A 24,351-nucleotide genomic window follows, 5' to 3' on the forward strand; every position below is an offset into this window, starting at 1 on the left:
AAAAAAAAAGAAATAAAAAAATAAACGAAATAAAAAAAATAAATAAAAATAAAGAAAAAACAAAAATTATATTTATATTGGTTTGATTTTAGAAACGATACAAATTTGTATCGTAAAGTTTGGATAGTTTTTAAATAAACTATAAATAAATTTTATTTAAAAAGATATTTAAAAAATTAGGAAATGTATTCGAGTACTTGGCGCTTTGGAGTTTTATTGTTATTTTAATCTCTTTGTATTTGTATGTATTTATATTAATTGCATTTAAACTATTATTGAGCTACGACGAGTAGCTGTTGGTTTATTTTCGTTTGCTTGGGAATGGCATTTGTTATTATTACTGTTGTTTTCGTCTATTATTATATGCTTTTTTGGTGTTTGTGGAGAACCAAAGAAATGGTTTTTAAAGTATCTTAATGATGGAATTAAATTTTCCATTTGAACATCTAAATAATCGCTGACTGAAGACATTTTTTTATTATTTTTTTTTACTAATTTAATTATTTATTAATTTATATATTAAATTATTTATTTAATTATTATTATTTTTATTTCTTGTTAATTTTTTTTTTAAAATGAATTTAATTTGAATTTTTATTTTTTAAAAAAAAAATTTTAATAATTTTAATAATTTAAATAATTATTTAATTTGATTTAAATATGGATTTTAATATTAATTTAAATTTTAAACTGAATTATTATTTAAAAGAATTTGAAATAATTATTATTATTTAAATATTTAGTATTTGAGGTAATCGGGTGTTATATGAAATTATTTTATTTATAATTTTAAGATATATGTATATATTTTTTTTTTTAATAATTTAATTAAAATATATATACAAATTTAAACTTTGTTTAGTTTTCTTAAAAATAAAATTCTTTTAACTTATAGTTTATTAATGACGAGATTGTTTTTTTTATTTTTTTTTTGTGTTTATATCCAATATAATTATTATAATACTTTTTTTTAATTTTACTAAAATGTTATTACATAGGCTTATCCTCTTTTTTTGAAAATATAATAGTCTTTGTTTTGTATATAATTATAATAATTAAAATAAAAAAAAAATTTTAAAAAAAAAAACTAATTAAAAATAAAAAAATAAAATTAAAATAAATTAAAATTTTTATTAACTTTTTTTTTTTGTATTTTTGGGTGTATTAATTTAAAAAAACTAATTTATAAAAATTTTAATTTTTCCCATTGAAAACAATTCAACCATTGCACCAAAAAATGTCACTTTTATGTCAAAAATGACACTGGCTGAAATATTAAAAAAAAATTTTAAATTATTTTTCTAAAATATATTTTTTTAATTATATTTTTTAAAATAATTTTTTAATTTTTTTTTTTTTTTAATATTTTTTATTAAGCATAGAGCGAGTGGAGAAAACAAAGAATCAATCTTATTTGATTATTACTTTTATGTTTTTATCCATCTTTTTATTTTCAATTTTTATTCATTAATAACACCACACACATTATATACATATATATGGTTTTTTTCTTTTTATTTATCTTTTTTTAATTTCACCACAATTCATTTAACTATTTATTTAAAAAGAAATCTATCTGTTACACCAATTTTTATTTTTTTTTAAATTTTATTTTTTTATTTTTTTTAAAATTTTTTAAATTTAATTTAATTATTTTTTTTAAAAATTTTTCATTTATATATTTAATTTATTACAATAATTTTATAATAATAATAAATATTATAATAATAAAAAGAAAACTTGATATATAGAAAAAAAATATCTCGTTATCATAAAATCTCACACATAAAATATACTTAAAATATTTACAAAATACTATTAATACAACAAATATAATACAATAATAAATAAATAAAAAATGATGAATTGTAATTATTTATCTCAAAACTATAATGACCAAGCAGGATGTATTCCAATTAGAATTAAAAAAGATGAAAACTCAACAAACTCATTAATTACACAAGACGATATTCAAATTATGTTAGTAACATCTGGTACAAGCGGTATGAATTGGGTATTTCCAAAAGGTTCAATAAAGAAATCCGAATCAAATAAAAAGGCAGCAAAAAGAGAAACTTTTGAGGAATCTGGTATTAAAGGTAAAATTCTTCATCAATTATCCCCAATCACTTTAGCTGATCATAACAAAGGTGTAAATATTACCTATTTCCCTTTATTTGTTGGTAAAAAAAAAAACACTGTAAGTATTATTATTATTAAAAACATCCATACACAAATAAAAGATTTTAATATTTATAATTTTTAATAGAAAAAAGAATGGATGGAACAAACCAAAAGACAAAGAAAATGGTTTAGGTTATCAAAAGTACTCCCAATTCTTGGTGAAGTTAAACCACATATCGAAGCAGCTATTCTACAGTTACAAAGATCAATCGGTACCTTACAACAACAATTAAATACCACATTTAATCTTCAAAGCGTCCCATTGGATCAATTCCCACAAACTGAAATTGCAGATTTTGTTATTGAAACAAACAAAAAGAAAAAGAAAGATGTTCAAGATGGAAAAGAAGGAAAAAAAAAGAAAGAAGGTGGTAAAAAAGATAAAAAGAAAAAAAATAAAGAGAATGGGAGTGATCCATCAAAAACAGATAATGGTACTACCGCAAGCGAACCTTTAGCCCAATGTATTCAATAAATAAATATAGTATAATTATAAATAGTAATTGTTTGCTATTTATATCACAAAAAATTTTAATTTTTTTTTAGATTTTATTTTTACGAAAATTTTTTTTAAAATTTTTTTTTTTTTTGATTTTTTAGTATTGGGATTTGTTCCCAAAACAAAATCATTACGCATTCCAATAATAGTTTTATTTTTTTTATTTTTTTTTTTTATTTGATTTTTTTTTTTTTTTAAATAAACATAAATAATATTTGATTTTTTTTTAAAAAAGACATATATTTATTATTTAATTGTGTATTATTATAAATAAATTCATCTATAAAAGAGTATTGGTATACTATTTTTGAAAATAATTATTTCATTATGCTGAAAATTTGAAAAAAAATAAAAATAAATTTTTTTTAATTTTTTAAAAATTATTTTTTTTTTAATTTTTTATTTAAAATTTTTTTTTTCCAATTTTTATTTTTATTTTTTCATTCTACATGTATGTCGAACAGCAGACAGTGATTATTGGATAAAAATATAATTACTTTTTGGCGATCAATTAATAGGATAGAGCATCCAGAAATTAATCATCATCTAGTATAATTCTTTTCTTTTTTTATTTATTTATTTTTAAAATAATACACACCGTTACAATAATAATATATTATAAATTAGTTTTACTTTTATAAATAGTAAATAAAAAAAAAGATAAAGAAAACTAATAGTCTCACTACTCCTCAAAAGACTATTACGAATATAAAAAAATGGAGGCGTTTAGAAATATTAAAAATAAATTCACCAAGCATATGGCAGCAAGGAAAATAAGGGCTTTGTGGTCAGATTATTTAAAAGTTGCAGATATAAAGTAAATATTAGATTATAGCTTTTGCATTTAAACTAGTGTTATATTATGAATTTTTTTTTGAATAATTGGCTTGGGTTTAATTGGGCGCTTTTTGTTCTTAAAAAAATTTCAAACACAAATATATTGGCACAGTTATTTAACAAGTTTTTTTTATTATCTAATTAGGGATTCAGATGTTATGGTTTTAAGATTAAATAAATTTTTAGATTCATTTCAAGAAACCTATAAAGAATTGGTTGATTCAGGTCAAATTAATTCATTCGATTTAGATAAATTTTTTGGGGATTGCTCAGATATTTTAGTATCTCTTTTAGACTTGGTCGAGAGAGAATCAAAAGAGAATCAACAACAACAACAACAGATAACCAAAGATGACTCATTAGATTATATTGCTGAAATTATAAATAAATCTTTAGGTGTTGCCGAATTAATTTTACATGTAAGTATATATTTTATATTATTTTGCAATTCACAAATTAACCAATTATTAATTTCTTAATGAATTATAGGATGAAAAATATAAATTAGTGGTTAAGGAAACACCAAATTTAATTAATAGAATTTTAACTTTATTAGATACACTTAGCACTAGTGAAAATAAAAAGGTATTGTTAAGAGTTATTAGTGCAGTGGGTGAAAATACCGACAACAAATTAGAGATTGGTAGATTAGAGGGTTTTAAAAAACTATTGGTTTTAATGCATAACGATAAAGAATTAACTCAAGAGATTTTAAAAACAATCAAGCATTTTTTAGATATAAAACAAACTTTGCCAACCGAAGAGGAGTTGATAAACAATATGAAAAAGTCATTATCAATGTCATCTATTAGTGAATTTGCAAGATTAAAAATTGGCTCAGTAGTATCAGAAGGTTTCAAAGTAATTGTTGGTGAGTTCCAAAAAGTTTTCTCCCCAAATGATGGTGATTTACCAATTAAACAACTAATTGAGCAACCATTGTAAGTACAATACAAGATGCTTTTACTATGGGTATTTTTATAACTATTATTAATTAATTTAATTTTTAATATATTTTAGAAGAGGAGATATGGCAGAAGAAAGCTCATTTATCCCCTCAAAAGAATCGGTGGAGCTTGCATTTATAGAGTTAATACATCAAGAAAAGAATAAAGATAAAGTTGATGAGAATAGTGACAATGATAATCAAGATACTATTATTAATACCACTACTACAACTACTACCACTACCACCACAACAACAACAATTACAAATCCAATTCAATTAACTGAACCATCATTAATTACAAGAAGATCAAGCTTACCAATACCAATTACTGGAAATAAACAGATTAGTATTTCTCCAACAAACAGTTTAAATGAAAATTTAAATGATGAGGATATTGTTCCAACAACAACCACTACAACATCTAATATTATATCAGAAGAGGAAATACTAAAAGATTTCATGAGGGTTCAAGGTGCATTAGTATCCCTAACCAACAGCATTCAAGAAGCAGCTCAAACTGTTCAATTGGATCTTTTAGAGACTATTAGTAAGCTTTTATATAACAATCAAAAGAATCAAACTGAATTTAGAAATATGGATGGTTATTCAATTTTAATTCATCTCTTTGACAATTTGGATGATTTCAATAGTGCTCAAGGTAGAGAATTTTTGGAAGATTGTTTCAATTTATTTTTTGTTATAATTTTAGATGGCAATAAATCCAAACGTATTACCAATATGGACGCCTTCAATTTATTATTTCAAATTTTATTAAACTCAACTAAAACTGAAGTACAGCTTCAATCTTTAACATGCATACAAGATTTAATTTCAATTAATCCTTTAAATATTGTGAATATTAAGAGTATTGATGGTATAGATCAACTATTTCAACTATTATTAGTTTTAGAAAAGGTAACTATTATAATATTTCCTTCAATATATACCCGTATTTTAAAGGCTCATACTTTGTGAACTCAAGATATAGTTCATGAAGGAAGTTAAAATACTAAATTAAATTTTATTTAATTTTCTATTTTTATTAAAATTTTTTTTAATAATAATACTACTAGAAAATTAAATAAATAAATGGATTTATATTATTTTATTTAATATATTTTAAAATAAAATATATTTTTTAATATACTCCACATCATTTTATTTTACCATTTCATATATTCACATTAATACTAATTTTTTTTTAAACTTTAGAAAAAAGAAATTGAAAAAGAGAAGAATAAAAATAGAGATAATGAACAGGTTAACAGTGATAATGGAAGTAATAATGATGAAGGCAGTGGCGATGATAGCAATACTGATGAAAATATTATTGAAGCTAATAATTTTGATAATAATAGTGCCAATAATAACAATAATAATAGTAAAAATAATATTAATAATAATTTATCAATTGTAGATATAGAAAGAGATTTAACAAAATTATTATTAGCAACCAGCGAATTAATACTTTATATTGGTGTCTTATTTAGTAAATATGACACTTTTGTATTTGATAAATATATATCATTATTAGAAAAAGAAGAAATTCAATCATCTCACACATTAAATTGTTTATTACTTCAATCATTAATCACCTTATTAGCTGACACAGTTTACCATCGTTCATTAGTATCAACCAAAGAAGATCTATTAGAGAAATTTGTAAATCAAATTAACTCTATTTCTGAAGAGTTTAAGAACCTTCAATTAGAAGAAGAACAACATATTCAACAACAACAACAACAAGAAGTTTATTCAATCGATATTCATATCAATTCAAATTATTTTATTGAAAAGCAATCAATTATAGCCGAAAAAGCTTTATTAATTTTAGAACTTATCATAATGTATATCCATTATTCATCAGATTCCTTATTCCATGAATTTATTACAAAATATGATGGTTTTCAATTATTTGTAAAATTAGTTAAACAAGTTAACATAGACAATGATGTATACGATTTATGTTTTTGGAGCATTTGTAGAGTTATCTCTCGTTCAAGTTTGCAACTCCAACAGTGTAACACAGGCACTGGCTCATCTTCTGTACAACCTATTGGATCTTCACAGTTTTGGAATCAAATTTTATATAACCATATAAATTCACTAATTCAACTTTTAGAAGATAATAATATTTCAGATCAAAAGAAAGAATCAATGTGCTATTGTATTGCCGAAATGATGCATGCTGACTCATTAAACGATGTTCCATTAAAGATTAAATTCCAAGAGATGGGTATATTGAATGTATTAATCAATATAATCAAAAAGAAGAAAACTACCGAATCACAATCATTAGTTTACGCAAGCTTAGTAACTATTTGTGAAATTTGTTTTGGTTGTGAAGAGAATAAACGTGTTATTGATCAATTAGGTTTCATGACATTATCATCTTTGGTCAAAAATACTAGTGTTCAAATTGATGATTATTTATATCAATTATTGGTCGAACTAACAATGAATAAAAAGGTCCAAATTAGATATGAAACCAATTACCTAAAAGAACTATTCTCGCCAACTCTCTATAAAATCATTTCAAATATTCTATCACCACAGCCACAATATACTTTCCTTTTACCTCATTCAAAGAAACACTATGATATTCAATCCTACAACTCTTCTTCATCACAACCACACCATGGTCACCAACACGCACTTCATCAACAACATCTTCAAAATCAACAACAACTTTATAACCAACAACAGCTCCAGCTATACCAACAACAACAATTGCAATTACAATTACAACAGCAACAACAAATCTATCAACAATACCAACTTCAACAATTACAACAGCAACAACAGTTGTATGGTGATGAAATTAATCTCGGTGATGATAATGTTGAATTCTCTAAAGACTCACCAATCTCCAGTCCATCCACTACTCCTCAAAGTGTTTCATTATCAAACTCTATGAATGGTAACCAAAATTCACATCTATATCAACAGTATCAGCTTTATTTACAACAACAATTACAACTACAACAAACACCTTTACCAATGTCCCACCACTTACAACAAAGAGTTGGTATTGTAAGAGTTCCAAGCTTTAAAGATTTATTTACAAATACAAGAAGAAATAGTATCGGTTCATGGGTTGGTTCATTTGATGACCTCTATGGTTTTTGTCAACAACAACAACAGCAACCATTGGATTCAATTAATCAATCTATATCCAATGAGCCACATCAATCACCAAGAACTCCCATCTCCGTTATTGGCGATAACAGTAGTGATAATGGAATAATCTCAAAAACCTCATCACATCCACATTTACGTAGTTTAGAAGAGGAAAAGGAAACCATCTACTCTTATACACTCTTAGGTAAATCTAGAATTCGTTCCCCAGATGCATCATTAATGCTGGTCGATCTATTACCACAATGCCCATTAATATCACAACAGCTAAATCTCGTTTTGCTCATGAAGATTTTAGAATCAAATCCTCAAAACAAAAAGATGCTATGCTCTGCACAAGGTTTGAAATACCTTTTAAACCTCTCACACCAATGCCCAGAGGAACTTCAATCATACTATAGTCGTATTATTGTCATTCTTGGTCTTTATGATATCTCTCCAGTCGAGGTTAAACTTTTATTCGATCTTGCTTGCTCACCAACATTAGCCATTGACTCACACCCAACACTCCAATATCAAAACTATTCAAACAGTGGTAGCACTCCAAGTCTAACCAATTCTGGATCAAAGAAAAATAGAAAATATGAATTACAAATGCAAGTTCTCTATATTATTGGTACACTTACTGAAAGAAAAGCACCTCCATTATACTTTAATTTTGATGGCTTTGATAGTTGTATTAAAACTGGTACAATTGACAAATTCCCAAGTGCAAGAAGTGGTTATACCTTTAGCTGCTGGATTAAAACCAACTATTTCCTTAGCGATGAATCAGGTTTATTTAGTTGGCAAGATCAAAATCATAATAATATCTTTGAGGTCTTTTTCAAATCATTACCATTGGGCAAATCATCCGAAACCAAAAGATATCTATGCATTCAAACCCGTAACTATCCATCACCACCAGAAACCTTCTCATTTGATAAATTTGCTTTTAATGAATGTGGTAATTGGAATCATATTGTAATTACCCACTCAAAACAAAAAATAACATTATTTGTTAATGGCAAATTCATTCAAAACTATAGTACTCTTAACTATCCAAAACTAATTACCAAAGACAAACCAATTTCAGGCTGGATTGGCAAAAGAGTTTACAATAATGACCACACTCCATCCAATATTGCAAATATTAAAACACAAAGTAGTCCAGTTGAAAATATTGCTGAAAGAGGTTATTTCTGTGGCCAAATGGGTACAATTCATTTCTTTGAAGGTGTTTGGGATGCACACGCCTGTCATAAAGTTTGCTCAAGAGGTAATCTTTATAATAGTACTTATAAATCTTTGGGTGTTGATAATAAAGAATTTTTAGTTATTAAACCTGCCCCACTTCCAGTAATACCATCGTTATCATCATCATCATCAATACCACAAGAACCAATCACACCATTAAGTTTTTCAATGTCTGGTGATAACTTTTTCCAACAACCACCAACCATTACAACATCCCCAGTACAAAATACAAACAATAGCAATAGTATTAATACCTCAACATCAACATTAACTCCAGTATTAAATAACAACAGTGGTAATAATCAATCACCAAACTCTTCGCCTTCAATTAATAGAACATTATCAATTGGTGATAATATTGAAGAAAATACTAATAGTAATATAAATAATATAAATAATTCATCATTACCAAATACCGAATTATTTAGAGTCCCAAATGAAACTCAGGGTGCAGTTATTGAATTCCTTGGTGGTGTCAATGTTCATCAAACAAGATGTCTTAAGGATGTAATTAAAGAAGTAGGTGGTATTCATTTATGCTTCCCATTCCTCGATATGGAACCTGCCCAACAAGTTGCTGGTCTTAGAATTCTTTCTGGTCTATTACATAAGAGTGAATCAAATAAAAGTCAATTTAGAGAGATTAATGGCTTTGCAATCCTCTATTATCTTTTAAATAGGTTCTCCGTTTCAAATGTTGCAAGTCCACATTCTGAACTATCTATGGAAACATTCGAAATTTTGTTTGACCTTTTATTAGATGGTATGGGCAACACATCAGACCCAAAACACTTGTGGAGTAACGATTGCCTAACCTTAATTTTAGATTTACTTCATTTCTGCTCCGAGGAATTACAACTTCACATATTAAAATATTTAAACACAATGTTACATAACTCACCAGATACATTAAAACTTTGGGTAACTCATTCAACTGAAGATAGCGCAGGTGCCAATAGTGGTAATATCAATAGTAGTGGTTTAACAAATAGTTTAAGCAATAGTAACTTATCAGAAATTGCCTCAGATCAATCACCACAATCAAACAATAATAATAACAATTCAAATATTAACTCCTCATCATCATCGATTCAGAACCCAAATAGCTTACCATCATTTTTAAATAGTGTTTCAGTTTCAAGATTAAATTATTTATTAGATATTTCAGTAAAACTATCAACAGATAGCACATTTTTATTGGGTATAATTAAAAAGATACTACCATCTATTAGTATTGAAGATGTTGAATCAATATTTGAATTTTTAATTGAAAACAAGGAAGGTTACTATGAAAAGATTTCAACAAAAGCTAAAATTTTAGAACTAGTATACGAAGAAATGAGAAAGTGCCCATCACTTTTAGAGCATTTACGTTCAATTGGTGGATTCAATGTTGTTTTCTCTTTGATTGAAATTCCAAGTGAAGAGATTCATATTCTCTCCCTCAAATTAGTTGGTTTATTATTACATTCAAATACCAAAGCAGCATTACTTTTTAGAAAAAACGGTGGCTTTGATGTATTAGCATCATTAATTTCAACCTATTCAATTCCATCCGTACCAATTTGCAGAACTCTTTTACACTTAATGGTTGACGAATATAAATTTGATCCAAAATGTGTACCCGAAACTAAACAAAGATCGCTTAGCTGGATCTCTTTAGATTTCTTTTCAAGAGATAAGAGTTCTGATAATTTATCTAATTTAGCCTCTTCAAGTGGCAGCGGTCCAACCACTGGTGATATTAGTGCTGAAACTACTACTATTGATGATATGTCATCCTCCTCATCCTCAGCATCACATCAAGACAGTGCCTATCAAGTTGGTGAATCAAATGAAAAAAATATAGTATACCCAGAAGCTTTACATTCAATTCTTACCATTTTCCATAACTATTTCTATTTATCAAGTGAAATTATCGGCTTTGAAGATATCCAAAAAATTCAATCCACCATCTACACTGAGATCGAGCAAATATTAGATAATGTAAATATGGATATCTTGTGGAACCAATCCTGGTACGAATGGGTACATCAACTATTAGACTATTCAAACTACTCAATTACAAGCAACCTAAACAACCTTAACTTTATTAATCAACTCGGTAATCAACAACAACTATTGCAACAACTACAACAACAACAATTAAATATTGATAACTTGGAGCTATTCCTCGCAAAATCTAACAACTCCTATATCAAACTACTTTCAATTTGTAAAAAACTCATTTTACACGAATTAACAAAGAAACAGTCTAAAATTTTGAAATTCAAAGAGATTTGGATTGATAATGAAGAATTTTACTTTGATATCATCGAATCTGTAATCGACTATTTCGAACAAAATTCTTATGTATTACCAGATAACTCTACCGAACTCATTAAAAACCTCGTGCAATTCCTCAAGACATTGGATGATATGACCGTTCCTTATCATATCTCAATGAAGATTATCGACTTAATCAATTCAATAGCATTCCAAAATACCCCAGCCATTAGACTACAAATGAAATCGAATGGTCTTGTAGAGATAAGAGACAATTTAATCATTTTATTATTGGGCAACCCTAACACCAGATTAGATTTCTTTAGTAAATTTGATTTCGAGTGTGTTGCTGATCAAAAAGCTTTTAGAGATTCCGGTGGTATTTTATATTTATTACAATTCTTCGTAGTGTCAGATAATGACCCAGAAAGACAAATCGAAATTTATCACGTATTAAGAAATGTAATGGGTTCAAGCAGTGAAGAAAATAGAAAGATTATTTCAAATATTTTAGAAGACCAAACAATCATCCAATTATTTTTTGGTGAAGATTTATTAAAAAATCAAAAAAATAAACAACAAATTCAACAACAGCAACCGGATTCAAATGAAATTAATTTTGTAGAATGGTATAACAGCGAAGAATTAACAGCACAAAAAAGAATTGATATTAAATTAAGAATCGACAAAAATTTAGCTCCAATAGAAAATAAATATAATAACCAACAAGAAAAATTAATGAAATCAAAAGAAAAAAGAATCAAACAACGTAAAGAAAAATTATCAAAATTATACTCCACTCTCTGTAAATTATTAATCGAAACCAATGAAAAACGAAGAATTCGTTCAAATAAAATGAACTCACTTTATTTGGCTAAATCACAACTAATCCCTTTCAAATCTCAAGAACGTTTAAAACTTGGTAGATCTTTAAACTTAAAAATAAAGAATAATTAAATTTAATTAAATTAATTATTACACAAAAAAAAAATAAAAAATAAAAAATAAAAAAAAAAAACCTTTTTTGGTTTTAGTTTTTAGGTTTATTTTTAATTTAATATTTTTAATTTTTATATTTTTGATTTTTTTTTTTTTTTTTTTTTTTTTTTTTTTTTTTTTTTATTGATTTATAATTACTTTTTTCAAATATTAATTTTATTTAAAAATTGTTTTTATTTATATACAATTTTCATTTAAAAAATAAATCATATAACAGTATTGTTTATTAAAATCATTTTCTGATGAGTACTCTGTTAATTATACACACATGATGGAAAACCATGATTTTTTTTTAAAATAATCATTTAATTTAGCTAAGACCCTATTATAATAACAACTGTTTACAAAGGTGTTATTATCAGAAAAATTTATATTTTTAAAATAAAAAAAAAAATATAAATAAAAAAACTACCCAAAAAAAAATTTTCATATAATTGTTATAAACCAATTTTTAATTTTTTTTTATTTTTTTCAATTTTTTTTTTTTTTTTTTTTTTTTTTTTTAAAAATATTTTTTTTTTTTAAATTTTTTTCTTTAATTTATTTATTTATTTATTTTTGTATCTTATATTATCTTAATTATTATTTATTAGGTTATTTGGTTTTTTTTATAAAAGAACTATTTAACTATATATATATTTATTTATTTATTAAATTTTTTTTTTTTTAGATCAAATATCATTTTTTAAAAGAAAAAAAAATTTATTTTTAAAAAAAAATATTAATTTATTTTTAAAAAAAAAATCATATTATTTTTTTAATTTTTTTTTTGTGTTGTATTATTATTTGTTAATTTTTATATCAACATCAAAAATATGAATAAAGAAGAATATTCAGATATTTCTGATTCTGAATCAGAAGAGCAAGTTGAAAACAATAACGAACACGAAGAAGAAGATGACACACCAGAAATTGTTGTACCAGAACGTAAATTCTTAAAAGAAGATGAAGATTACTCTGTACCATTCCCAGTTATGCGTGAATGTTTAGTTCTCCTCTTACAATCCCGTAGAATTCTTAGAGATATGATGTATTACAGATTCAAAATGGATAGATTCCTTTCTGGTAATCTTTCAGTCTTTGAAATTCAAAACTTACTTCATTCACAAAGAGAAGATAAAGAATCTGATTGGATTGCTGGTAAATATTATAATATAATATATTTTTATAACTCACCAAATCTTATACTAATTAATTTTTTTTTTATTTTTTTTTTTTTTTTAAAAAAATACAGAAATTCAAGAATTAAAACGTAATTTAGTCAGTGAAGTCAGAAGAAACCACACTTTAGAAAGAGATCTTAATCGTCTTGATAAAAGAATTGCTCTTTTAATTAAGAATCGTGGTAATATTCAAGATGTATTAGCTGATAAAGCTGGTTTAAAGGCACAAAAGCACAAAGGTACTGCCCAAAAACCAGAGTTATTCAACGATCCAAAGAAATTAGAAGCCTATCAAAATCTCTTCTATTTACTTCAAACTGAACCAAAATATTTAGCCGGTTTAGTTTACCTCATCCAACCAGAGCAAATGGAGTCCTTCTTAGGTACTGTTATTTTAACCTTATTTGGTGATGCTTTCACTCCAAGAGAAGAGTTCCTTTTACTTTCATTATACAGACTTTCAATTCAAAAAGAAATGGCAAATATTGCAACTGTTGGTGATTTCTTAAAAGCTGATACTGTCGTACCAAAAATGATTATTACTTATAACAAGTAAGTAAAATTTTTTTTTTTTATAAATTTTTTTTTTTAAAAAATATTTTATTAATTTTTTTTTTTTTATAGACGTAAACAAGGTACTGACTACTTAAAGGCTGTTATTGGTCCAATTTTATCCAATGTTATTAAACAAGATTTAAATCTTGAATTAAAACCAAGTGCTGTTTATGCCGCCATTATCTCCGAACAAGAAATTAGAACTGGTGAAAAGAGTACCTTAGATAGAAATGTTTCTGATGATAAAGCTCTTGAAGTTCCAGAAGTTACCAAGACTATTAAGGCTCGTGTTGAACAATTAGTTTCAATTTGTGATCAATTCCTTGATGGTATCATTTCATCATTAAATCGTTTACCATATGGTATTCGTTGGATCTGTAAACAAATTCACCAAATTGCTGAAAAGAACTTCACCAAGAGTACTCAAGATGAAATTCTCAAAGTTATTGGTTACTTTATTTACTATCGTTTCATCCAAGTCGCTATGGTTTCACCAGAGGAATACGATTTAGTTGGTCGTGAAATTCACCCAACTGCTCGTAAGAATTTAATCAATGTCTCTAAAGTCTTACAAGCTCTTTTCAATTTTGCCCAATTCGGTGCTTCTGAAAAACATTTCGTTCCATTAAATGGTTGGATTTCATCACACATTGGTGAAATTAAACGTTATCTCGAAGAAATTATCGAAGTTGGTGAACCAGAAGATTACCTCCAAGTTGATAAATACATGGAACTCACCCAAAAAACCAAACCAGTTATTATCATTTCACTTCCAGAAATTTCATCAACCCATCAATTAATCTCCAAACATTTAGATTCACTTGTTGGTAAAGGTGAAAAAGATGACCCAATGAGAATCATCATGAAAGAACTCGACGAATTTGGCCCACCACCAGAAATTGCTGCTGATGATGACCGTGAAGTTCAATTAACTCTCTCCAATAAATTCCAAAAAACTATTGAAGAAGAATTATCACCAGGTGAAAGCTTACTCTCACAAACAAAAGAAATGGTTATTTCATTACTCAGAGCCCTTCCAACTCTTCCAGAACAAAAAGATCAAACTGATGAACCACCAAATCTTGTAGATGTATTAAACAGAGCTCGTCAATCTGATCCATCTTTAGAACCAGAAATTAAAAAGATTTTAGACAACCTCAAAAAACTCGAAGAATACAACCTTACCACTGCTGCTGATAACTATGCTTCATTCTTAAAGGCTGTTGCTCTCGAAGTCGTTAATCGTGCTGAAATTCGTGAACAACAAAAGAAAGAAAAACAAAGATTAACCACCTCATTAAACAATCTTCGTAAACATCAAAAATACCTTAATGAACAAATTGCTCAATACAATCAATATCTTCAAGATTGTCGTCTCAAACATTATCAAAACAAAAACAAAAAGAAGAAGAAGGGAGATGGTGCCAAAGTCGGTCCATTCAAATTCTCATTCTCAGAACTCCACAAAAAAGGTGTCATCGTAGACTCTGAAGTACCACAAATGACCAGAAAGAAGATCAAGTTCGTCATCTCTTCTGATACAGTTGGTGTCTTTGATGTTTCTGCTAAGATGGCCGGTATCGATGTTCAAACTATGAGATTAGAATTAGATGATCTCTTAGAATTAAACTCAATTGGAACCACCACTTTAGAGCTTGACCAAATTACTTTAGATGTCAACATGACCATCCATCTTTTAAATAAACTTTTCATGGCTTAAATTTTTTAAACCAAAATTTTAATAAAAAAAAAAAAATATATTTTTGTAATAATAATTATTTAAAAAAATATGTTTCAATTTATTTAATTTTTTTAGATTTATTTATTTTATTATATATTTTTTAGAAAAGTAAAAATAAAACACATTTAAAACAATATCAATTGAATAATTTTTTTGGGTTTTAAAATTTTTATTCGATATTCGAAATATCTTTTTAAAAATACAAGGGTTGGTTTAAATTTATAATTTTAGGATTAATTATTAAAGAGTGGGACTTCAGAAATATTAGAAGGCCCAGATATTTCTTTATTAGATATTTCTTTATTAATTCTTAAAATTAAAACATTGTCAATAAAACTGCTTTTAATAGAGTTTCTATCTATTGCATTTACTCCAATTTTTAAGATTCTTTTATATGTCCCAAGTGATCGAGGGTTTCGATAAAAAGTCCCATTAAAATTTTGATAAGATAAATTCTTTTTTGCCATAATTATTAGAATAGAATCTTTAAAAGAAATTGAAATATTACTTTTATTCACACCGGCTAGTTCTAGCTCTATGTTAATATACTTTCGACATTCAGATATAAAAGTTTTTGGTTCTAAAAAAGATGATTCATTTCTTTGTGGTAATTCTAAATTTTGTTTTTGAGGATTGTTTTGTGGGTGTATATTTTTTATTGTATTGGGTTGTAAATTAGATGTATTATTTTGTTGGCCATTATATTGTGAATATAGTTCAAAAAAAGAGGGTAGTGGTTGTATAGTTTTATTTTGTTGCTGAAAATTATGTGGTTCTACATATGGAATAGTTGAATTGGGTACAATTTGTTGGGAGTCCTTTTGGACTTCTATTATTCTTTTTGGACCAAAGTTATAGGGGTGATGATGAGCGAACATATTTTTTTTTTTGTAAACTTCTTTATAAAAATATTTTGTAATTGTTTATGTTTTGATATAAAAAAAAAAAAAAAAAAAAAATTTTTAAATTGATTTTTTTTAAAATAAAAAAGTTTTAAGTTTATTATTTTTTTAAGTTTTTGAAAAAAAAAAAAAAAAAATTTTAAGTTTCCACACAAACCACGATGGGGTTAAAAAAAAAAAAAATCAACAATTTAATGGGAATTTTAAATATAAAAAATGGAATTTTAAGTAGTTATGACATGTCATAAAATCGAATTTTAACTTAATTTTTTGAACAACTTAAAAAAACAAAAAAAAAAAAAAAACCACATTTTATAATTTACAAAGTACATAAAATCATTCTATAGTATTGTCAGTATCTGATTAGCTGGTAAAAATTTGGTAACACTATTTCCATTATAATTTGTTGTTTGATATCCATACCATTTATTCACAAAAATTCTCATACTTGTTAGTATCTGTTTTCCAATTTCGTTGAATAAACTATTTCCAAAAATTGAGGAGGATCCATACCGATATTTTCCATGGCGCTATCAATAAATATTTCTTTTTTGTTAATATCTGTTACTATTACTCATCCGAAGTAAATATTATTTAGATACACTCTTTTTATTTGATCCAAGCTTTTTTTTTAATTAAGTTAAATTAGTCTTTATAGTTTTATAAGACATTAAATATTAATAATTACCTTTTTTTCTTATCCAATAAAAGTTAATCCTCATATTCAAGTAAGAAAGACAACAGACAGCAGGAGCAGCTCCATTAAAAGTGAAAGCCCAAAGAGTACACGGCCAGACTGTAGAGTAGGTGATTGCGCAATCCCAGGAACCAATTGATATCAAGAATACTTACCTTTTATAATAAAACCAAGTACTTAGTTACAAAAACAAAATTATTAATTATTATACTATTATATTTATTATTTATTATTTATTTTATTATTTTTTATTTCTTTCCCAAACTTAATTATGGAGCAAAACATAAACTTAAATTAGTTTTAGAAAAAAAAAAAAAAAAATGGTGTTTTTTAAGTTTGGAGGTGGTTTAAAGAAAAAATAAAAGAGGTATAATTAAGTAGTGATAAATTAAGAAAAAAAAAAATTTGTAACATAATTTTAAAAAAAAAAAATTATTAGTTTTTGGAATTTGTATGGAGGATCTATTTTCCTACTAAACCTCTTTTATATTTTTCTTTTGAAAATTATTTTTTTAAAAAAAAAAAAGTTAAAATTAAAAAAAAAAAAAAAAAAGAAATAAAGAAATAATATATTTATATTATTTAATTAATTATTTATTTTTATTAATCCATTTTAAATAAATAGTTATTATTTTTTAAATTAAATATTTGCATCTCTATTGTTATTTGTTATTATTTTTATTATTTGTTGTTATTATTATTATTATTAATATTATTATTATTTTATGTTATTGTTATCATTATTTGTTATTATTATTATTTGTTATTATTTTATTAAATATGAAATGGTTTGGAATTCTTCTTCTTTTTATATCTTTTTTTTTTTTTTTTTTTTTCTTTAATTTAAATAAAAGAAATAAAAATAATTTAAAAAATAAAAAAAACCAATTTTTATTTATTTGAAATTACCAAATTTAGAAATTATTTATTAAATCTGAACATATATCAAAATAATCGTCTATAATGGATTAAAAGTTATGATTTTTTTTGAAATTTCAAATATTAAAAGGGTATTTTGTTAATTGGTAAAAAAAAAAAAAAAAAACTATTATATTTTTTATATGCGGAAATAAATTATTTTCTATATATGTTTTTAAATATTTAAAATAAATTAAAATAAAGGTTTTTTAGACCAAACAAAATAGATTTTTATTTTTTTCTAATAAAACCAATAATAGTTTTTTTTATAATAAAACTAAACAAAAAAATAAAAAATTAAAAGTATAAATAATAAATATAATTCTATATATTATTTTTAATCTTTATTTAAATGCGATGATAGGTCAGAGGATGATGTAAAGGGTGAAAATAATGAAGATGTTGTTGAGAATTGTAATGGATTAATTGTAGTACCAATGGTTGTTTGAGCGATTTGAGTATAGTTGTTAATATTTGAAAGCTTTTCCCATTCAGGTATTAATTGATTACGTTTGAATAAAGAAGGAGCAGCTAAATATTGATCCAAGGTGATTTTACTATAAATGTGTTCAATGGTATTTGCTAAAATTGAACCACCTAACCAAGCCAAATAATTATTTCCAAATGGATGTTGAACGAAATCGAAATGGCCTATTAAACCACCAACTTGATCATTATAGTGTTTATTATCTTTAATTTGTTTATTTAATTCTATTACTAATTTACGCTTAAAACCTGGTATCATTGTAGTGCCACCCAATAATAAGATGTTGTGTGATAATGGTTTACGTTGGTCATGTTCACATTTCACTAAACAGTCTAAAATAGTTGATGCAATATTTCCTTCTTCAAAAGTTTCTTGAATTTGATCTTCGTTGTTTAAATCTTCCTGTGTGGTTGTGGATCTATATAATCTATCTATTAAGTGTAGTCTGATCGATGATTTAATAATTATTGATAGTTGCTTTGTTAATCTAAATTTAATGTCTTGAAGGGTGGTTGCCGAGCTCTCTTGTTTTTGTGTATAGGAGCATACGAGACATCTCGTCAAAATATCTTCAAATGTAGATTCACTAATATTATTTATTGTATCGATTGTTAATTGTTGATCGTTTATAATCGACCCATTTTCATTATTTACTAAAATTCCGTTGTGATCCAATAATAATGTTTTTTTTAATTCTCTAATTAAAGTTTCTGAACCCAATGTAATTGTCTCTAATGATTTTAAAACACCTATGCCTTCATAAATTGGTAAAACTCTAGTTTCTGAATAACCAATATCTATTATAAGTGATGTGGTTCTTAGTGTTGGGATCATTGATGCTGTTGGATTAATAAATACAATCATTGGTACCCTAAATTGTTCGAATAATACTGATACTAAACTTTCTCTAAATAATCTTGGTAAAAACAAATTTTCGACAATTATAATTTTTCTTTCATCTGCTTTACATAATAAATAGCTAATTTATAAATGGGTTAATATAAAAATGATCTTGGATATTATTTTAATGAGTGTGAATTGTATAGTTACTTTAAAAACAGTGATTTAAAAAATGTATAGAGTGATTCTTTTAGTTGTATTGATGTTGGTATTTTTTGAATTTTATTGTTTGCATTATTGATCTTGTCAATTGAAGTGCCACTTGATAACCATATTGAGATATCTAATGGTAATAAATTAGTTGGTACTATAAATCTTGGGGAGGTTTCAGGAGAATATCCGACTTTGGTATATCTACCACCAATTTCGATCACAATATCCATTATGTTGAATTTAAATTAATTTAAAAAAAAATTAAAAAAAAAAATATTTTTAAAAAAAAAAAAAAAAAATTGAAAAAAAAAAAAAAAAAAAAAAAATTTTAAAAAATAAATAAATATGTTTTATCCTGAAGATTAACAAAAACTTAACTTTAAAAGTATACTTTAAATGTATTACTTTTTCTACTTTATTTATTTTATTAAAATAGGAAATTTGGTATAAAAAACCCAGGTTTGATGAAAAAAAAATAAAAATAAAAAAAATTAAAATATTATTTTTTTTATAATTTCATTTTTTTTTTTAAATTTTTTTTTTGATATTTTTTCTTTTTCAATTTCCAATTTTTTTTTTTTTATATTAACATTCATTTATTAATACAATTATAACAAAATGTCAAACGAATTAATTTCCGAAAAATATTCACAAATTTTAGACGAGCAATCCGATAAAAAGAGTGTTTTAAAATATCCAAGAACTTTATATCCACCAATTGAACCATATAAAACTCAATTTTTAAAAGTTTCAGATATTCATACAGTTTATTTAGAAGAATCAGGTAATCCAGAAGGAAATCCAGTTATTGTAGTCCATGGTGGTCCAGGTGGTGGTTGTGAAGATTTCTATCGTCAATATTTTGATCCACAAGCATACAGAATCATCATGTTTGATCAACGTGGTTGTGGCAAATCCACTCCATTTGCATGTTTAGATGAAAATGATACCTGGTCATTAGTCGAAGATATGGAAAAGATTAGAGTATTATTAGACATTAATAAATGGGTTGTATTTGGTGGTTCATGGGGTTCAACTTTATCACTTGCATATGCCCAAACTCATCCATCTCGTGTTAAAGCTTTAATCTTACGTGGTATCTTTACTTTAAGAAGAGAAGAATTAATCTTTTTCTATCAACAAGGTACTAGCTTCTTATTCCCAGACTTCTTTGATGAATATGTTAAACCAATTCCATTAGCCGAAAGACACGATCTTATCTCTGCTTATCACCGTAGATTAACTGGTAAAGATGAAAAAGTAATGTTAGAATGTGCTATGGCTTGGTCTAAATGGTATGTGTTATATTTTAACAATTAATTTATTTTAATACTATTTTACATCAATATTAACCAAATTTTAATTATTTACAGGGAAATGGCAACTTCCAAATTAATAGTCGATCCAAAAAAAATCGCCAAAGCAACTGAAGATCCTAAATTTGCTTTAGCTTTTGCTAGAATCGAAAATCATTACTTTGTTAATGCCGGTTTCTTTAGAGGTAATTATAAAATAATAGTTTATATTGTTGGTTTAAAAAATAAAAATAATATTAATTTTTTTTTTTTTTTTTTTTTTTTTTTTTCTTTTATAAATTTTAATTAAATCATTATAGAGGATGGTCAATTAATTAACGATGCTCATATCCTCAAAAACATTCCAGGTGTTATCGTTCACGGTCGTTACGATGTTGTTTGCCCAATTAAAACTGCTTGGGACTTAAAGAAAGTTTGGGGTGATAATGTTGATTTAATCATTACACCAGATGCTGGTCATTCAATGGCAGAGGCTGGAAACTTAAGTGCTCTTGTAGATGCATGCGATAAATTTAAAAATATTTAAATATAGAAAAAAAAATTCATTTTATTTTTTAAACAAAAAATTAATAAATATTTATATTATAAATATTAATATAAATAATAGTAGCTATAATATTTTATTTTTCCTCACCACCCAAAATTTTTTTAAAAGATATTTTTATAAATACGAAATTTAGATTATTTTTAATTTTTTTTTCCATTTTTATTTTTTACCCTTTGTTTTATTGATTAAAAATTATCGTTATTTTCAGTTTAATTATTAAACTTGAAAAAAAATAATGCCCAAAAAATTAAAAAAAAATTAAAGATTTTATAATTTTTAAAGATAATAAAAATACCATTATTATATTTATTTTATTTATTTTATTTAAATTTTATTTATACTATTAGCCACTCTTTGTAAAGAGTGTTTCCAGCTCTAACACGGGGAAGTTAGTATATTAGAGCCAATGGTTAATTATTTATACCTTCAGGCAGTATAAATAATCAAATTGAAAATTTGTGTTTAATTATGTATTCCACCACACAGAATACACAATTAACCACCACATTGAAAATTAGGTAAATTTCAAATACATAGATACCAAGCGGGCCCAACTCAGTATCTATGTAATCAAAATACCTATTGGGAGTTGATTTGATATATTTAATTTTAAATAGTATTTGATATGTTTAAATGTTAAATAATCCTTGATATTGGATGTTTTTGAATAGTTATAATTCCACTTGATATGTTTAAATACTATATAATGCTTATTATTTTTAATCCTAAATAATCGTTGATATTTTTGTATTCCAAATAATATTTGATATTTAAAGATACATAATACTTGATATTTTTATATTTAATGATCCATAATATTTGATATAATTTGAATGTTACATAATAATTGATATTTTTTAATGATCCAATAAAATACTAATATTATAATCATTATACAATAAATCTTGATATTATTGAATGATCCAATCCACTTGAATGTGTATAATGATTATAAATTTTATAAAATTATGGTATATCAAAATAAAAAAAAAGATAGTTGAATTATAATAATTAAATGCTAAATAATCCTTGATATATTTTAATGAGACAAATAGTTTATATTTTTATATGCTATATAATACTTGATATTTTTAATGATCCATAATATCTGATGTTTTGAATGTTACAATTTTATCAAAATAAATAAAAAAACTATAGTTGAATTTTAATAATTAAATGCTAAATAATCCTTGATATATTTTAATTATCATAATAGCTGATATTTTTTAGTAAATAAAATATATTTTAATGAGACACAATAGTTTATATTTTTATATGCAATAATAATTGATATTTTTAATGTTCCATAATATTTGATATATTTTGAATGCTTCACAATAATTGGTATTTTTAAATAATCCAATAAAATACTTATACTATAATTTCTATACAATAAATCTTGATATTCTTGAATGATTAAACCCACGTGGAGGTAAGTATATTAGAGGCGAATGGTTAATTATGTATCCCACCACGCAGAATACATAATTAACCACTATATTTGATAATAGAATGAAATGAAATGTAATAGGTGAATAATTAAAACAACAAATAAATGTAGTGGGAGAGTATATTAGAGCTGAATGGTTAATTGTGTATCCCACCACGCAGAATACATAATTAAGCACCATATTGATAATAGAATGAAATGAAATGTAATGGGTGAATAATTAAAATAACAAATAAATGTAGTGGGTGAATAAAAAAACAAACAAATAAATGTAATGGAAATTTGACTTGACAAAGCTAAAATTTGACTTGACAAAGCTAAAATTTGACTTGACAAAGCTAAAAATTTTTTAAAGCACTTGTTTCTTGTTGGTGCTGCTAAATATTCCTTGATATATTTGGATGTTACAAAATAGTTGATATGTTTATTTTTATTTTTATCTATATTTATATTCTATTTCTTTCAAATTTGATTTCTATACTTGATATTTTTGTGTGATCCATATTACTTAGTATTTTTTAAATGCTATATAATATTTGATATTTTTTATGATCCATAATACTTTTTATTTTATAAATGCTAAATATTTGATACTTTTGCATGATCCATATTACTTGATATTTTTGTATGAATCATATTACTTTTTATTTTATCAATAATACTTACCAATAATCATTACATTCAATAAAAAACACAAGATAATTGATTGAAAACTTAATTGAATGATAAATAATATTTAATATTTTTTAATGATAAATAATACTTTATATTTTTAAAAGATAAATAATACTTGATATTTTTTAATGATAAATAAAACTTGATATGTTTAAATGCTAAATAAATATTTGGTATTTTAAATGCTAAATATTGCTTGATATTTTTTAAATGCTTAATAATACTGGATATTTTTTAAATGCTTAATAATTCTTGAAATTTTTTAATGATAAATAATACTTTGATATTTTTAAATGATAAATAATACTTGATATGTTTAAATGCTAAATAAATATTTGATTTTTTAAATGCTAAATAATAATTGATATTTTTATATCATCCATATTACTTGATAATTTAAATGCAAAATAATACTTGATATTTTTTAATGATAAATAAAACTTGATATGTTTAAATGCTAAATAAATATTTAAATGCTAAATATTACTTGATATTTTTTATGCTAAATAATAGTTTTGATATCTGTATGATCCAAAATACTTAATCAACTTTTTAATTACTTGTATATTATATATTATAATTGATTTTTTTTATTATCACACTACATTTTCCAAAATATTTGATATATTTTTTATTATCACGCTGCATTTTCCTAAATATTTATTTATATTTTTTTTTTTTTTTTTTTTTTTCTTTAAATTTTAATTTTATTTTAAATCAGATATAAATATTTATTAATT

At 24.5% G+C, this 24,351-nt stretch overlaps 7 protein-coding genes across 7 annotated transcripts; 4 read left to right on the top strand and 3 right to left on the bottom strand.

Annotated features, from left to right (window-relative positions):
* Positions 1 to 264: 264 nt before the first annotated feature.
* Positions 265 to 471, bottom strand: DICPUDRAFT_155544 (uncharacterized protein; the record flags this gene model as incomplete). The annotated part of the gene is made up of 1 exon (XM_003290958.1): positions 265 to 471. One exon carries the CDS (start codon positions 469 to 471, stop codon positions 265 to 267), a length of 207 nt encoding a protein of 68 aa, XP_003291006.1.
* Positions 472 to 1,390: 919 nt separating this feature from the next.
* DICPUDRAFT_49581 (uncharacterized protein) lies at positions 1,391 to 2,707 on the top strand. Its single transcript, XM_003290948.1, has 2 exons — positions 1,391 to 2,200; positions 2,270 to 2,707. Exons 1-2 carry the CDS (start codon positions 1,859 to 1,861, stop codon positions 2,657 to 2,659), a joined length of 732 nt encoding a protein of 243 aa, XP_003290996.1. The 5' UTR covers positions 1,391 to 1,858; the 3' UTR covers positions 2,660 to 2,707.
* Positions 2,708 to 3,399: 692 nt separating this feature from the next.
* On the top strand, positions 3,400 to 12,065 carry DICPUDRAFT_38363 (uncharacterized protein; the record flags this gene model as incomplete). The annotated part of the gene is made up of 6 exons (XM_003290949.1): positions 3,400 to 3,500; positions 3,666 to 3,939; positions 4,010 to 4,461; positions 4,541 to 5,384; positions 5,682 to 5,736; positions 5,806 to 12,065. 6 exons carry the CDS (start codon positions 3,400 to 3,402, stop codon positions 12,063 to 12,065), a joined length of 7,986 nt encoding a protein of 2,661 aa, XP_003290997.1.
* Positions 12,066 to 12,671: 606 nt separating this feature from the next.
* On the top strand, positions 12,672 to 15,630 carry DICPUDRAFT_49582 (Ras GTPase-activating protein). The gene is made up of 3 exons (XM_003290950.1): positions 12,672 to 13,247; positions 13,342 to 13,822; positions 13,895 to 15,630. The coding sequence occupies exons 1-3, from the start codon at positions 12,923 to 12,925 to the stop codon at positions 15,543 to 15,545; spliced, it is 2,457 nt and encodes an 818-aa protein (XP_003290998.1). The 5' UTR covers positions 12,672 to 12,922; the 3' UTR covers positions 15,546 to 15,630.
* A 235-nt stretch (positions 15,631 to 15,865) lies between these two features.
* On the bottom strand, positions 15,866 to 16,204 carry DICPUDRAFT_21133 (uncharacterized protein; the record flags this gene model as incomplete). Its single annotated transcript, XM_003290959.1, has 1 exon — positions 15,866 to 16,204. A coding segment is annotated over one exon (339 nt), but the record flags the coding sequence as incomplete, so codon positions are not given.
* Positions 16,205 to 18,420: 2,216 nt separating this feature from the next.
* On the bottom strand, positions 18,421 to 19,853 carry DICPUDRAFT_155548 (uncharacterized protein; the record flags this gene model as incomplete). Its single annotated transcript, XM_003290960.1, has 3 exons — positions 18,421 to 19,047; positions 19,120 to 19,549; positions 19,621 to 19,853. 3 exons carry the CDS (start codon positions 19,851 to 19,853, stop codon positions 18,421 to 18,423), a joined length of 1,290 nt encoding a protein of 429 aa, XP_003291008.1.
* A 388-nt stretch (positions 19,854 to 20,241) lies between these two features.
* Positions 20,242 to 21,465, top strand: DICPUDRAFT_38349 (uncharacterized protein; the record flags this gene model as incomplete). The annotated part of the gene is made up of 3 exons (XM_003290951.1): positions 20,242 to 20,918; positions 20,997 to 21,124; positions 21,239 to 21,465. The coding sequence occupies 3 exons, from the start codon at positions 20,242 to 20,244 to the stop codon at positions 21,463 to 21,465; spliced, it is 1,032 nt and encodes a 343-aa protein (XP_003290999.1).
* Positions 21,466 to 24,351: the final 2,886 nt, after the last annotated feature.

Source organism: Dictyostelium purpureum (genome assembly GCF_000190715.1).
Source record: "Dictyostelium purpureum unplaced genomic scaffold DICPUscaffold_252, whole genome shotgun sequence".
Taxonomy (NCBI): Eukaryota; Evosea; class Eumycetozoa; order Dictyosteliales; family Dictyosteliaceae; genus Dictyostelium; species Dictyostelium purpureum.